This window comes from Poeciliopsis prolifica, unplaced genomic scaffold (genome assembly GCF_027474105.1).
Source record: "Poeciliopsis prolifica strain line A6 unplaced genomic scaffold, Auburn_PproV2 SCAFFOLD009, whole genome shotgun sequence".
NCBI classification, from domain to species: Eukaryota; Metazoa; Chordata; class Actinopteri; order Cyprinodontiformes; family Poeciliidae; genus Poeciliopsis; species Poeciliopsis prolifica.
The window spans coordinates 6,860,106-6,876,986 of record NW_026562384.1 but is presented as its reverse complement, the minus strand read 5'-3'; the positions used below and the strand labels follow the sequence as shown (position 1 = coordinate 6,876,986).

General features: G+C 39.0%; 1 protein-coding gene across 5 annotated transcripts in view; it reads left to right on the top strand.

Moving 5' to 3' along the window:
- The window catches only part of unc5a (unc-5 netrin receptor A), a 198,086-nt gene that overhangs the window by 74,258 nt on the left and 106,947 nt on the right, over positions 1 to 16,881 (top strand). For all 5 annotated transcript variants that reach the window (XM_055034635.1, XM_055034637.1, XM_055034636.1 and 2 more), the window contains exon 2: positions 5,522 to 5,737. In XM_055034635.1, the coding sequence (XP_054890610.1) occupies positions 5,522 to 5,737 (216 nt within the window). The remainder of the gene's footprint in view (positions 1 to 5,521; positions 5,738 to 16,881) is intronic.

Here is a 16,881-nt window from a genome sequence, read left to right as displayed (position 1 = left end):
GCTAACCGCTAACGCTAACCTGCGTGGCATCTGAACATTTCCACAAAGGTTCATAAGTGCATCCAACTGATCTCAGGAATGCTCTTTGCGTTGTTCATACCAAGAAGGAACAAATGCAAACAGATGCACTCCTGCAATGAGAAAGCAGCCAGTTTTGTACTCAATTAAATAGGAGAGGATAGCAATAATGTCATTTAGCCTGTGAGACCGATTTACATATTCACTAATATTCTCCAAGGCCTTGCTTCTCCTTCTGTCCTTGAATCAACAGATTTTTCTTTTTTCAAGTGTCTCCGTCCATCAGACGCAAATATGACCTGATGAGGTTCACATCGCCATTGCCGCCAGTTCTCCCACATGTTTATGAAATGCAGTGCGTTATGAATGCAGCTGGTGACAGTAACTGATCGTTTTCTCGTTCGGTATTAATGACCCGTGATGTTCGCAGATTCTCTTTGTTCGCATAACTCTCTGGCTTCCTTTAAGTGAAAATGTAACAAATCTGTTTCTGAGCATTTTTCCTCATTTGCTTTCTTGAATTTTTTTTCTTATTTTTATTATGTTTTGGAAACGTGTGTGCTTGTGTTTTCGGATTCTACGTATGTATGTGTGTGTGTGTTTGACATAGAACCAGTGCCTGTGGTCTGTGAAGGAGTGCTTGCTGAAGCATGGTTGTCTCAATGAAAAATGTACTCTGAACTGCAGACATGCGGAGGGGTAAATATTTGTCATCTTGGGGACAAACATAAATCAGTTAGCCACTCTTCAGTTTATATATGAAGGTGGATGGAGCTTTTTCTCCCTCTTGCACATCCGATTCCACTTCATTTCGTGTGCTTGATAACTCCCCGTATAAATGTTGTCATTGGATTATGGATGGTATTTCCAAGAATGTTTGAAAATTGCTGCTGTTCCTAGAACCATTATGCACAAACATCAGACTTGGATTGATTACAAAACAAAGACAGTGAGTGCTTTAAAATCAGGCAGAACGCCACTCGAACAAAGCGGGGATTTAGAGAAAAAACATCAACATCAGCGGATGAGAAATCTTTGCCCGTTAATGGCCGCTAAACTTGAATTTGTTTAATACTCTGGCTGGTAAGTTTAATTGAATTAATTTCGGGGAACATCGTAAGGACTGATGGTGTCATAAAGCACTTGTTACAGCTGCTGTTCATCATTGTGATGTAAATTACGCCCAGTGATTGCTCAATGATGCCTTCCTTCAGGGACATGATGTTGTTTAAAAAAAAATTGTAATTGGCTCCAAAGGGCACATGATGTGTTGATGCCGTGAGGGAGAAATACAAAAGAGAGTTATATTTCCTCGTCGGCTAAGATTTTCTACCCTGCTGATATGCCTGTGCTGTAACAGCAGTGCATTTTGCAATTTTGTTTTACAAGCAGATAGGAGTTAAATTTAAAAAAAAAATAAAAAATACATGCATGTTTTACAGATGGTGGTAAGACGTGTTGACAGCAAGCAGCAGTGGAGGATAAAAGAGCATATGCATGTGGAATATGTGGAATGTGGTTTTATTGGTGTGTACAGAAAGAAAAATCAGTTGGAGATAATACAGCTCAAAAAAATGTGAAATAGATAATTGGAGAAGTGCAAAAACACTTCTTAAAATAAATTCTTGTTTTAAAAACTTTATGGTTTAGGCATGGTAATGTTTAATCATTTGGAATGGGGAACTGGAATAACACTGACTTGTCCTTTAGTGGAAAAAAGTGATTGGCTTGTTAGCACTGCTGTGTAAAGTATTTTCCCCCTGACACATTCAATAAATTGATAATGTGTTATGTTTTGAAATCATGACTGATGGGATTGTTGCTGCCACAAATGTATTGTCAGGTTTGTAGCCCGACTCACACTCGCCTTGTCAGATCTTACTACAACTTCTCCATAGAATTGAGGACTTTGTGAACAATGACTCTGTTGTCCTTAAGTCACTTTATAATTAAGACAGACAGAAGATCATAGCCGACTCTTTAAGAAGTTTGGTCCAGTTTTTCTATAAAATGTTCTTTCCTCTATTTCATAAAGTGTACCAGTTCCTCCTGCTGCACAACAACCCCACAACATCATGCTTGGATGGTACAAGCATTGTTTTTTTTTTTTTTAAGTTTCCATAGCGCTAGAGCAATATTTGTGCTTGTGGAAGATTCATAGCTTAAATTCGTTGTATTGTGAACAATTTTGTAATAGCATTTTGCCTCTTTATCACCCAGCTCTACTGCGGTTACATTATTCTATTTTGGGTTTTAGAAGCATATGCAGCTGTCTCTCTCCCTGCATCACAAACACTTCATCACGTCCTCCTCATGCTCCTCCTGTAGATGTGCCCCTGACTTGGGAGTTGACATGGTCAGCTGGACAGATGAGACATGGAGTCTGTTTGCAGCAGGAAATCTGCCCTGGACATCATGGCTCAGCACACTGACAGCTGGAGCATCCGTGTTCTGTGTGTTTAGCAATATGTGCGTGTGTGTTTGTGTGTTTTGCCAGCTGAATTGTCTCTGACGAAGCGGCAGGAGCCAAATATGAGTTCAAAACCTTACACGTTTCTTTCAAACATCATGGTTTGCAGCCTTCCTGCATCACATCCGGCATATTGCACCGGATAAATCATCTTCATTGGCTGCCTGATTAGGCAGGGAGACATTTAGCCTCTGGTGTTTGTTGTTTATGCACGTATGCAATGACCTGTCAATGACCTTGTATGTTTTTGACACATGATGTTGGCCTAAGCCACTCCCACTCAGAGAGAAATATAATTCACAGCCTATGGAGCTATAGTATGTTTATTTAGCGTGTGCATTGACCTGCAAGAAGTCTGCTAAGTGGCTTATACTCCCTCTGTGTGTTTGTGTGTAGAATGACTTTGAAGAAATGTTGTGCCATGACAATAATCTAAGCCAATTTAGTCACCATCAGCCCTTCATTATGAGTTTGACATAAAGTAGTGCGTGACTGGAATGCCCTCCCATAAAATGATAATTTACTTCTCCAAAGAAATTACGTATTTAACCTCATTAACCTAAAGAACATGCAATAAAATGGGAGGCTTACCCCCCACCTCCTTTGAAGTGCACTGCCATGCACCCACACACAAATACAAATTGGAAACATCATCAAAAGTTAGGAGTTCATGCCAATTGTGACCCCTGCAAATGAGAAGCAGTGGCATGTTAACAACATCAAGCTTTACTTGCAGCTCGTTGGGGATTTTTTTCTCTCGCTCTCTTTCTCTCCCTCTCCTTGCTCGAATATCATCTGTCTTTTAAGAAACGATTAACCTGGCAGGTGTGTGGCAGGTCTCTCCCACAGTCTTCATCTTTCAGCCCATCTTTTTAGCTTGCAGAGTTTTTTTGGAGGGGATGTGAGGGAAGGTCAGCTCAGCCAACTAATAGTCGTGGTCACGAAGCTGAAAGTCACGCATTAGAAGAAGCCGCCATCATTAGGACCAACACATTTTCAAACAACCTGACCTGCTGCTCCCCCGCTGTTTATTAGCAAAGTTTTGGCTTCGCTTTAGAGCAATTATAGTCACTATTCATGATAAACTGTGGCCTTTTCCGTGACACCAAGAGACAGGAGACACGCTTGGATATGGAGTAAATAATGTCAGGCGGTTGTGTTGTCATGCACAGAAGAGCTGCCATGTTTTTCTCTGCAAACGCGTACAATATGCAAAATGTGCTCGGGAGAAACAGGGAAAATGGCAACGTGTCAGCAAGTGATGTATGTCGTTCATTGGACACAGAACATTTAGTTTTCATTAAGAGTTAAACACGTACACGAAACATTAATGGGGTTCAGCGACAGCAGCGCCGGCGCGCCTCTCTGAATCTCATCCTGATGAATTAGCAACTCAGCACAAGGGTGAAGCAAAGGGAAAAAAAAACATGTAAGTAAAGAAAGACATTACGTGATGTGTGGAGGGGAAGCAACTGTCAGATAACATATTTATCTAGTTTGGTATTTATAACACAACTTCATGTAATCCCCAACGAAAGCTTCAGCGTGCTCTTAGGAGGAACAAAAGGCTCGGTGGGGGAGGGACAACGGGACGAGAAGCGGAGAGAAAGGTCAGGATGAGTGCTGCCGTTTCATTATGAGAGATGCGGACTCCTTTTCCTCTCCTGCTGCACGGGGAGTGATGGAGAAGGTTGTTAATGTCTGGCCTGTCAGCCATATTGGATTCAGGGCAGTAAATTAATATTGCGCTCCTTTTAAAGGGGTTTTATTTTGGGATTTACTGATCTCCCCTGTGTGTCGGCAGTGTAAAGAGGTTATTTCCCCTCTTTCTGCTCTGTTCTATGTCTGCTTGCTATCTCTCAAGCAGGGCTAATATGTTTAGAGAAAGAGAAAGCGTGTTCATAGAGGAAGGATCTGTGCGCTGCAGGCAGTTTTGTGTCATCATGTGTTTGTTTTAAACATTTTTTAGGAAGCACAGAAGTCTGTCGTACACTGTAGTGAATTTTCCAAGCAACGACAGCTCCGTAGGTATAGAGACGACTTACAGAGCTTTGCAAACTTACTTAGATGTATGGAGTAAAAAATAAGTAGCAGTAAATACATGTGAAAAAAATAAGCATTGAAGACACTGTCATGTTTGTCTTTTTAAATACAAAACTCTCATGAGGTAGGCGACATAAAATTCACACAAGACGACAAAAGCCCAAGTAATCCACACTGAGGAATAAGTCAAAGCAAATAAGCGATACATGATGTGTAAAGATTAAGTGAAGAATACATGAAGTAAGTGAGGTGCTAAAGGAATAGAAAGTATTAAAAAAGCATTCCTTTCACTTCCCAATTGATTGTCCATTTGTGTTGGTTTGCCACATAAAATCCCAATAGGGTTTGTGGTTGTAACACGACAAATCATGAAAACTTCCAGTGGTTTGAACCCTGTTGCACATTGCTGTATCTTCCCCTTTTTTTCCTCCATGTGCCGAGGTTATCATACAGGAGAATTAAGTAATTAGAAACATGTGGAGATAAGTGATTTTAAGTCAGCGGGCTGTTTTAACTGTGACCTATCTTGAGACTCTGTCCTATCTGTGGTGCGGAGCTTAATGCAGGCTGGGTTAGAGTCCTGGCAGAAAAGCACTATAACACAGTGTGAAGTAGTCTTGTCACTGAGGCAGGATTTATGGCTGCTGGTCCATCAGCGCTGATGTTAAAAGGGCTGTGATTAAGAGCCAAAGTGAAGACATGGACTGCGCTGCCCCTGTGACCCAGCCAGGAGCACACAAGGCTGAGCACTGTCACTGCTAACTCCACACCATACAAATCTGTCTTGCTCCTTCTCTTTGTCTGTCTGTCTTCTACTGTCTCGTCCCGCGTGCATGCATATGAGCTGAAATTTACCAAGGGCGCTGAATCTCTGCATTTGATCTTCGCTCAGCAGTTACAACAAATAGGCTCAGTGTTTGCCTTATGGACACAACTTCAAAAGCTTGGAAATGTATTTCATTTTCTGTCTCTCTTCTTTTATTCTCCAAGGTTCGGAGCATCCGGCCACAGCAGCACTTCCCGCTGCGTTCTCAGACCTCCTGCCTCACTTCCTGGTGGAGCCCGAGGACGAATACATAGTGAAGAACAAGCCTGTGACCCTGTCCTGCCGCTCGACCCCAGCCACACAGATCTACTTCAAGTGCAACGGAGAATGGGTTCACCAGGACGACCACTTGATTGAGCGAACTGTTGACCCAGCCACAGGTACACAGAACCTACCCATCGCTACTTTTGCCGTGTATTTCTGCTGTGTTTGAACCAATATCAGGATTCTTTGTTTGACCGTTCTTTCCAGTCGTCAGCCACAGACCAACATCTATCAGATACATTATATAAAGTGTTTGTGTGCTGAAACAAAGGTCGGCAAATTGCCGGTGATTACTGTGCTCCATCAGACTCCTGGCTCATCCTCCATCCTATTTAGCCTGCCACTCTCATAATAAGCACATTGGTTTCATTCTCAGAAATCTCCACAATCACCTTGGAGACCTGTTTGTTTTTTCCCTTTGTTGTGCTGCAGTCCCCCCGCCTCTGCTGTTGGTGTCACAAGCATGTCTGACACTGCAGTGTAGTGATTCAGAAGTGACCTGCAAATTTGAACCACCCATTCACCGCCTGACGACTGATTACACAGACATGCAAATGTGAAATTGTCAATATAAGTTTGCAGTTGAATATTTTTTTTTTTTTTTTTGCCTCTTCATGTAATGATTGTAACTGTGGGATTTTCTCTTCACACAGATGAAGTTTATATCTTCTCCAAGCTTATTTAAAACAATTAATGTTGATCTTGAATGGAAGGTGGAATGAATGTGAAAACAAAATAATTTCAATTTTATGTGCAACGTTATATGGCACCCCTAGTAAAGCAAAGATGTGTGAAAAAGACTTTAAATCAATCCAGTGTAATCTCACACTGATTAATATGAGTAGATTTATTCTGTGGAGACAAAATAATTGTTTTATTAAAAGCACCAATGGCACAATTAGCCGTGTGAATGCCTCGACTTGCCCTTTGGCAAAAAGACACCACGTAGTTTTCTTCATTTAGATTTCATAACCTTGAAGAACATGTGGTAAGAAAGTGTACTGCCACTGTTATAAATGTATCTGCGTCAACACACCTGATCCAAATACTTGAGTCATTATCAGGTCTGTGTAGAACCCGACTACGTGCTGCGATGGTAATTCAGCTTTTTTCTACAGCTGAAAAGGACACATTTAAAAGTGACCGAATATCACCTCTCTAGAAAATGGTGATGTAGGGACCACTCTTTGATGCAGTTCTCTAACATTGAGCTTTGAAGTATTGTTTCTTTTTCTCTTTCTTTTAAAATCTCCCTCAGCATTTCCTTCACTGTGATGGGGAGCAAGACAAATATGGTTTCTCTTCCATTCTCCTAACCAGAGCCTTACGGAAATTTGGTCTTTGTGATAGAAAAAACTTGACCGCAAGGAACCAGAAATTAATTACTCATGATTAAAAAGTTTCTAGAAACTTTTGTTCTTTTTTTTTTTTTTTAATTTCTTAGGCATGGTTAAGGAATTCCCATAACTTTATCTCTGGTGATTTTGATGGGACTAAATATTTCCCAAAAAAAACAAAGGTTGGATTTTTCAATTATTTTCTGTGTGAAATTGTGCTGCTGCAATATTTGACTAATTTGAGGTATTTTTGCACCTTTACAAGGGGTGCCCATAAATGTAGCCAACCGTTTATAAGCAAAATAAACAAAAGGAGAAAAAAAAAACAATCTATTATGCATGCAGTGATACATCAGGTGCATTTTGAACTGCAGCTAAGCTTGCTGATGCTGCCAGAGACAGACAGCAATGGGATACAGTTTCAATAGGGTTTAGTTTCTGTAACTTTTTGCGTAGGCACATTGACTGTGGGTGAAAGATGAGCTGAATACACCTTCCATCTTTTTAATAACCCCTGTTGTCATTCACCAACTCTTTTGTTGCTTTATCTCTGTACCTTTTGTGTGAGAAGTCTTGGTTTGATCCGGTAGGAGTCATCCTACTGTAAATAAAAGTACATGGAGTTGACAGTGACACACATAAGGCTGTTCATGAATTTGCATGGTCATGGCAAAATGTTAGTCAGAATCAATTCTTATAAAAATGAATTATCATAGTTTTTATTAAGAAATCCAAGTCCTTGTTACTGTTACTGATATAAATGCAGTTGCTAAAAAATCTGTTTTGATAATATCAGATCTTGAGATCTTGACTGAAGAAACAAAAGGTAACTTTCCCATAGAGAAGTACACTAATGCAGATCAGTGGGCTTTCATTTCATGTGCAGACGAAAGAAAACAGAAGTGTAATGCTGAAGACAGAAAGGAGAGATAATTAAAATAAAAGCATCTTGAAATGAAACTAATACAAGCACTCTAGAAACTTTAAAGTGGGCCCTTGAAGTCTTAAAAGGCCAGCTGAGCTTCAGATTAATTTTTAAAATTCACACTCATCGAAGTGCTGAAAGACAGCTTTGCTCTCTCTGCCTGTCTTGTTTGGGGATTTGTGGTGTGTCCAAACAGCATGGTGAAGAGTCGATACTCCTCACTCCCTCCCGACTCCTCACCACTCTCTGTCACTCACAATCTGTAACTTTCAAATCATCTTACTAGACATCCGATGCAGATTGGGGATTGAAATCGTGATCATCAAGACATACACTTCAATTAAGATGCACTTCAGTCTTTGACATCGAAAATCTGCAGATCAACACGCTGAACACAGTGATGAAATAGCAGAAAATGGAGATGCGCAATTTATAAAATCTTAACCATCATCGGAGTGTGAGTGTGTTCAATAGTGTGATCGCAAAGGTCTGCTTTGATGCAATATTTGGTACAGTACAGTGTGCAGACACAAAACCTGCCTAATGAGCATTGATACTCACAGTGCATTACATATATTTTACATTAAATATATTTATATATACATGCAATATTTTAGTTAATTTTTCAGCAGTACTTCTGATATCAGCTCTATCACTGTACAATCTCTCTTTACCATTCTTCATATCCACAGACTTTTTCATTACGACCAAATAAGGAGGCAAGTTATGTGTAAGACGAGGTTTCATGCTGCGATCAGATGGGTGACATCCTGGAGACTCCTCTTTCACTTTGACATGGAGATTGTGAATTGTTTCATCCCTATAAAAGAACCAGAACCTGATGCAGGCTATAAACTGCAGAGTTTATGGGAAAACCAGATTACAAACCCAACATTACCCTGCCAGCATTTAATGATGATGCCGCATTTGCCATGTGCGTGAGCTGTTGCAGTTTGCATTTATTTGTCTATGAAACAAATCTGGCATGCTGGCTGCCACGGACCCCTGCAGCAGTGAGGGACTCCATGTTTAGAAAGCCTGTGAAGTTCAAGGCTTCCTCACAGCTCCCGCCTTCACTCTGTGGTTTCACAGCCTTTGATGCTGAATGTCTCATACGTGGACCTGCGCAGCTTTACAGAAAACTCCAAAAGTGTGGCTGCACCTGCATCGATCTCTCAGGCACTTGTGCTGTTTAATGTCACTCGTGCCCCAAGGAGTTTGCTGACAGCTCGGTCCAATCCCCAATCCTAAAAGAAACATGTATATGTGCATTACAGGCTTGTCAGGCTGTCCTCTCGCCCTGGTCATCACGATCATGCAGGACTCTAAACTTGTACCTGTTACCAAGCAACCAGTGCTTCTATCGCTCCAGATTCTGGCCGAGGGCAACGCCATCCCCGAAGAAAGAGGGATTTTAAAGGATGGAGGCTGGGGCTGTGACAATTCATCCAGTTCACAAGATGAAATGATGCATGATTTAAGCTCTATTTTGGAGAGAATTTTTATTTATTTATTGTTTGTTTTGAAAACAGAGTTAAGAGGTTTCAGGAAAAACAATTAATAAATTCATCAGTATAGAGTATTCCAGTTTTGATTTAGCTACTCATTTAGGCTTATTAAATTATAAATGTTTCCTAATGTCAAGCAGCTATTTAAAATACTCCTTTTGTTCACCATACAGTTAGTCAATTCAGACTTTATCAATGTAAGTATTTTAGTTTTTGTACTGGAAAGGATCTGTTGCAGTTCAGATTGATTGATTTTAAATACTCTACAGGTTAACACTGGTGGGAAGGTGTAAAGGGATGGATGCATTCTAACAATGCAAATTAGGACAAATAAGTAACAAACGGCACATTAATCTTTATTGCACCAGGCATATGATTGTACGGTATTTAATATACTGGTGTTAAATAAATCCCCAAAGTCTGAATTTTTTACAGAACTGTGATTTCTGTTTACATTTATGTTTCCATACACATCAAACTTAATGTTAAATTAATTAATGTTACAACAAATAGTTTTTGATATCAAGAGGTTTATGAACAGAACTAAAAAAAATATATATATATCCCTTGGCAATATATTTGTAATAGGTAATCAAATTTTTTGAAAATGAAACAAAAACACCCTCTAAAGTCTTAAATAGAACTTGGAAAATTGAAGATATCCAAGCAGCACAGAGCTTAATATTTAATGTGGCTGCCATGTAAATAAACCGTAACCCAGGCAGATTTGAAGTATTTATATTGAGATTATGAATAGGAAAGTCTGACAGCACATCTTTGATTAAAAACCAGCACAGATAAAATTGTGCAACAAGTTTGTGAACATGTTCCTTAATAGTTTGAAGGCACAAAATAGACATTTACAGATATTGACATGATTTGCTATTACAACCTGTGAAGAAGTTTTATTCGTATTCCTAGCACCAGAACTTTTACTAAACCTTACTGATTTTCTTGTCCTCTTTGTTTATGGTATGTTAATGGAAAAAGTAATATTCTGACGGCACAAAAATAACTCAAACTTTCATACTTTCGTTTGTGTGCATTTGGCGTTAATTGCTTTGTAAATAGGATGAGACCAGAATTAATATTTGTGAATTGCAGCCATAGCTTTTAATAGTTGTTGAGTCTGAAAATATTGATGATCCTTTTGCAAGTGATTGCTGATAAGGATTATTAATAAATTGAGCTGTAGATTTATCCACAGAGCAAAGCTGAGGGGATATCAGATGCGTTTCTGTTGCAAGTCCGAGTCCAGCAAAGCACAAGCAGGATTTAGCAAACTCCATCCATACTCAGTAGCAGCAGACTCTGTCAAATGTCAAAGCGACTGTGAAGTTTTAAATTAATAACAGACCCAGGACTGAAGTGCAAGCGTGTTTCATCGGTGCTGCTCAGTCCTCAAAGTTCAGCCAGTAAAAAACATGACATGTGGATAAGACTCTATTTCAGACATGACCTCGCTATCATCAGACAGTCTGCTTTATTGAACCTGATTCAGAGCAGCAAAGACAAAAGAGTAGCTCTAGCTGGCTGTGTCTACAATTCAGAAACAGTTTACATCCCTTTGTATTGGACACCACACATATAGACAAGAGATTTTTTTTATTTTTAAATTTCTTTTTTTACAAATTCCTTAGAGAAGACAAAAGGAAAAATATGTCACAATTTGTCCTCCCCCTCCCGGTCCCAGTGTCTCATATTGATCTGTCCTCGAGTCTATCGGTTCTCATTACCTGTCTGCAGTAACTTATCTCAATTGGTACGGCTGTGACTGCTTCTCAGGGAGCTAGCTAACTCCGTGTCTTTCCCAGGTCGGCAAGAGAAGACGTTTGGCGAGTCTTAATAAAGAAATATCCCCCCCGAACAAATCAATGCTGACAGTATGTTTGCATAGATTAGGAGATTCTCCCACTCTATGATTTCTCATCAGACACATGATGAGGGGAAGCGAGATTGGCATTTGAGCGTGGGCTCGATGTATTGGCCAGACTGATTTGATTGTGTTTGCATTTCATCTGCCAGCATTGATGGAAACGATTTTGATCCACGCTTCGGATTGTCACCCCAGCAGCAAACCCTCTCAGGTGGAAAATGCATGCATTTCACATTCTTATTTCAATAAGCCTTTGTAACCGCCTTTATAAAGACAGGAGATTATATTTTTTTCTTTGTTGATTGAAACGGATGTCAACAAGGCGTCTTCAGTGAAAACAGAAGATGACGGAGACACTTTGCTTTGTGAAATCGTTTACGGTGGGATCAAACATACCACATTCATAAAGAAATACTTATTTTTTATGATTGGTGAAATAATTTAAAACTACATAAGGAAGAAAGTATAACCATTTCCTATAACATGCTAGTTTTTTTTATTATTTTGCATCGGCTCCTGCCCTCTGTCAATCTTCTGAAGTTCAAATATCACCTATGACGTCAATAGCAATTATTTTAAAGCCAGACCTTTAAAAAAATAAATAATAATGTTGCTTTTCTGCCATATCTGACGTCTGCAGGCATCATTTGTAGAAAATATGTTTCTTTTGATTAACCGGATCCTGGATTGTAATGTGATGACATATTTAATTTCAGATCTAAGAGGGAGATAAGCCAGGCTTAGCCTAAATGATCTGTAACCTTTGTTTTAATACCACAGTACTCATCCCTGGTATTATAGCAGCCAATCACCTCCCTTACTCCAACTTCCACCCAACCCGCTTTTCTCCCTCTCCACTTGTTTTCTCCATTTTCTCAGCTCTGTAGGTCACAACATGGATGCATTTACCCTTACAGGAACGTCACACGGATGGCATTTTCCTGAAAGCGGTAAAAGCTCCCTGTCACTTTGTCTGAGACGAGAAGAATTTCAGCTGGATTCTTCCAAAGCCACCTCATAGTAATTAAACAAAATCTTTAACAGAATATTGAAGAAAAGTTCTGCAGCAATTTAGGCCAAACTTGATAGGTCTGAGTGCCAGGACCAAATGAGCAGAATGAAATAAGGGAATCATAGCAATATAGCCCTAAGTGAAGGAAATGGCCGTGTCCCACCTGCTGAGCATTGATCAGTTGCCAAAGGAACTAATTGATAAGGCATTATTAGCTGCCTCCACATAATGGGACTTGAATTTTATCCCTTCCTTTATTGCTGGAGGGGAGGAAGGATTTGGCAAAGAAGCACTGAAAAACAGATGGGAAGGTGAATTGTTCCTGTGACACATCTGCCAGCTCTTTCTATTAGACCTCTCAGGGCGGTCAGGTGAGTTTGTGCATCCACGTTTGTGAAGAAAAATTGTGTTTTTAAAGTGCAACACACTTTTAAATATGTGAGGAAAGTCAAAGTGGATTTAATGGAAGCTTCTGTTTGTCTGGCGTTAAGATGACTGAGAGCTACAGCAATACATCCAGCTTAGCAGACCAGACACTGCAATGTGTTGGTTCTCGAGAATAAGTTAAAACTTATAAGTGGTTACATTAATATGTTTTGGAAGCAATTGAGACATTTTCTCTTGGGTTACAAACCATGCTTCATTTTTTGCAAATCTGAAGGATGGATGAGAAGAAAGCATTTTTTTCCCCCAGGTATTGAAGATGGAATATGCTCTGCAGAGCACATTTAGATTTTTAGAATATTTAAAACACACACCTTGTGGAGTTGCTTTCCTAGAAGAGTTGAAGCTTATATAGCACAGGGTTCCCATACAGCCTTGGAAACCCTTAAACATTTTCATTGAGTAGGTCAAACAAAGCTGGACAATAAAAATAGAGAAAAAGGTCTTAAAACTGTATCAGTCCATTCATCCCATTAGTTTTGCTATTACCTGGCCATGCATCTCTTTTCTTGAAAGTTGCATTTCCCAGCTCACATTTAAATATTGATCAACATCTGACACTTACTGTAAGTTTGGCAGCATTTCATATATTATATGGTAAAATTTGTTTTCACACTTTGGGAATGTGTCAAAAAGCAACTTTTCGCACAAGAAACCCAGAAGCAGGAACAATTAAACAATTAAGATGCAACCAGCTGACACAAGAGCCACATGTCTTGGTGTTCCAAATTCTGCTTAAGATGTGCTTATATTTGGTAATTTATTTGGCTTATGTTCCTGTGAAGTTGGTCTTGACAAGCAGGAATAAAATTTTTCAAAATTAACTGCAATTAGTGGAACAAAAGTGGGAGAAAAAAAGATAATTACCATTTGTCAAACAACAACGCTGCCGTTCTACTCTCCCACACGCGCAGCCTTTGTCCTCCCACCAAAACATACTCCACGTCAGCCTCACGCTTCGCTTTCTCCCAGCTAATTTCACATTTGTCACTTTCACAAAAGCTGCGCCCTTGCCTGGAAGTTGGAATACATTCGGCAGTTTTAGCAGTTCGTTCTTTCTTTTTTCTTTTTTCCTTTCTCTTGTTCTCTTTCTTTACTTCTTTGGTTCTTTCTTTCTTTTTCTTTTTCTGTCTTCCTTTTTCTCTTTCTTCCTTTCTTTCTCCCCTTTTCCTTTCTCTTGTTCTTTCTTTCTTTACTTCTTCCTTTCACAACAGCATTAATTTATTACCCTCATCTCAAAGAGACAGACATGTTATCAATACAATCTTTGGAGCTTTCATTTGTCATGTGGGTGTGTGTGTTCAAGAGGGCAACAAAAATGTTTAAAAGTCTTTCAGATCATGATGAATAGCTTTCTCAACACAGAAAGCTTTAGATTTGCAGCAGAAATTATTCTCGTAAATGTGCTTAACAATAAGGTCCGCATCAAGGTTGTCGAATGTAAAGTTTCCAAAGCTTTAACCGAGACACGTGAATGAAATGAGGCCTTACTGCAGCAGCACAGACACGTTGTATTATTGATTCTGATTGCTATTTACACACTTAAAGGAAACTTATCCTTCACAATGTTCCTTAAACTTTGCTATCTTAAAATCTCTAAGAGTAGGGCGGATGTAGCAGGTGAACTTCCTTCCTGCTTTGGTATTTTATCAGCAATGATCTCTGATGTTTTTCCTCAGTCTATTTTTTGCTTTTACTGTAATGTAATGTTATCTTTCTACTTACCTCCACATCCCTGGGAAATGAAAGAAGCGAGTGTTTATGCTGACAGTGGGAGGCAAAGTGGGAGTTTGTGGTGTCAATCAACACCTGCTCTGCTCAAATTCGTTTAAAAATAGTGGAGCTGGGAGGTGTACTTAGGTGGCTGACAGCTAAATAGTCCTTAGAGATTGTTTTTGATAGACAGAGGAACTTGGTGGCTGACAGATAATGCTTTGTGTGTTTGGCCCCAAGGAGACTTCCAGTGTGGGGATTTTACACAGTCCTCAAACAAACATCAACTTGCTGTTCTCTTCTTTTTAAAATAAAAAATAAAAAAAACTGAAAGCTGCAGGGTGTCCTGACTATGGGATTTTTGGTGTTGCAGCAAAAGGACTATTTTATGCAGTGATGGAGGAAGAATAGCTTCAATTTCCTCATGAAGTGCTGAATGAAACATAAAAAAGAGCTGAAAATTTCTTCTCTGGAAGTCTCTCAAACGATGTGGGTTCATGTGAAACCACAGGCATCCAAACATGTAAGTCCTTATTTCGCATTCAGAACTCACATCAATGTACAGCGGATGGACAGCGTTCCTCAAACAGAGTCTGAATTAAGGTCAGGTGGGTGATGGAGTGGAAAAACAGGCAGAACATTTTTCAAAAACTGGTGGGAAAAAAAGTCCAGTTGTTTTTAACATTTTTCAATTTTGTCGACAGGTGTGTGTGATCTGGAAGAAAATTTTGTGATGATTCTGTTTGCTACTTACACATTTAATTAAAGAAAAATTTAAAGGACAAAACTCGCATGTTTTAGCGCTTGTTCAATGAGGCAAGGACAAAAGGAAAGGGCCTGGTCAGGACCGCGTCCTGAAGCCATTCTTAGTATTTTATGATTCAACTGAATAATTTATCTCTGTTGTTTTAGGCCAAGAGTTTGTTTCCCAAGAATGTTTATTCTGTGTCTCAGCTCCTTTAGAAATCTCAAAGCAGCTGGTATTGACTAAAAAAATCAATTGGTAGAACTGCATTGTTTTAAAGTTGGATCAACTTAAATTAAAGCTGATGCATAATTAGGTCAAGGAACATATTATGCAAAATTGCCCATGCACCCTTCGAACCAACTGTCTTGCTGATCTCTTTAGTTGTATATGTGGTAAATTCATAGCGATCAAACCAAATATTTACTGTGTAAAAAAATAAAAACACACAAAACCTTTTTATTCTTGTCGTTTGACATTAATGAGAAATGTTACTCTTATGTCAGAGTTACCAACATTACTTCTATTTGCTGTGGAGTGTGAGAGGGAATTTTCTCGGAAAACCTTTTAACTTTCTTCAAATTTAAAAGTTTACGTACTTTCATGTGGCCTTGCCTTCGAACAATTGAGTTTCTGATGTGTTCATTCACATCACTGATCAAACTGAGGCACACCTAAAAGCACTCTCCGTTTTTTTGCGTGGCATTAATATACCAAGAATATAAATTAGAGAATTATGAACCACCACAAATCTACTCGATCCTTGGGTGCAATTTCTAAATGCCACATTCAAGTCTTCAAACTATTATATGCAACTGAAAACAGTCTACTTACATGCCCAGCCATCTTACAGTTCAGAAGATGGGACACGCACACTGTGTCCCATTGATTAACTTGTTTTAGTGTGAAATGGGAAAATCAACCCAAGAACAAAAGACCAATTTAAGAAAAGAAAGACTTATTTTGACATAATGTCAGTGACGATATTGTCTTTTTTATCCAGCATGAACACTGCACTTCATATTTATAGCCTACTATACATTTTATAAGAATAAATCTCTTTTCACAAAATTCTACAAACAAATACACAATTATGACAATGTGCTATAAGGTTTTTGAACGTTTTACAAATGTATTAAAAATAGAAAACCAAGAAATCACATTTACTTACATATTTACCTTCTTTACTTAATACTTTGTTGATGCGCCTTTGGCGACGGCTACAGCCTCAAGTCTTTTGAAACATGAAGCCACCAGCTTAGTTCACCGAACTTTAGGGAGTTTCATCCTTTCTTCTTTGCAGTTCTTCTCAGACTGAAAAGAATACTTACATATGTGTGAAATGTTGGTTTTCTATTTTTAGTAAATCTGAGAAACATTGTGGTAATGGATTTTTTTGGTGGGTTGAATTGTGAGGAAGATGCATTAAAATAATGCAGTTTGGAATATAACATAGCAAAATGGGAAAAAAAGTGACTATCTGAATACTTTAAATGTCTACTGTCTGTTTTATCCTTTACATCTATAATTTTATAATTGAAATATATGATGTATGTAAGAACTGTGATGGACTGGCGGCCTGCCCAGGGTGTAGCCCGCCTCTTACCCATTGACAGCTGGAGATAGCTGGACGTATGGATGCATTTAAAAATAAAAATAATTACATAACAATTATTTTAAAAACTGTTTGCATATTCAAA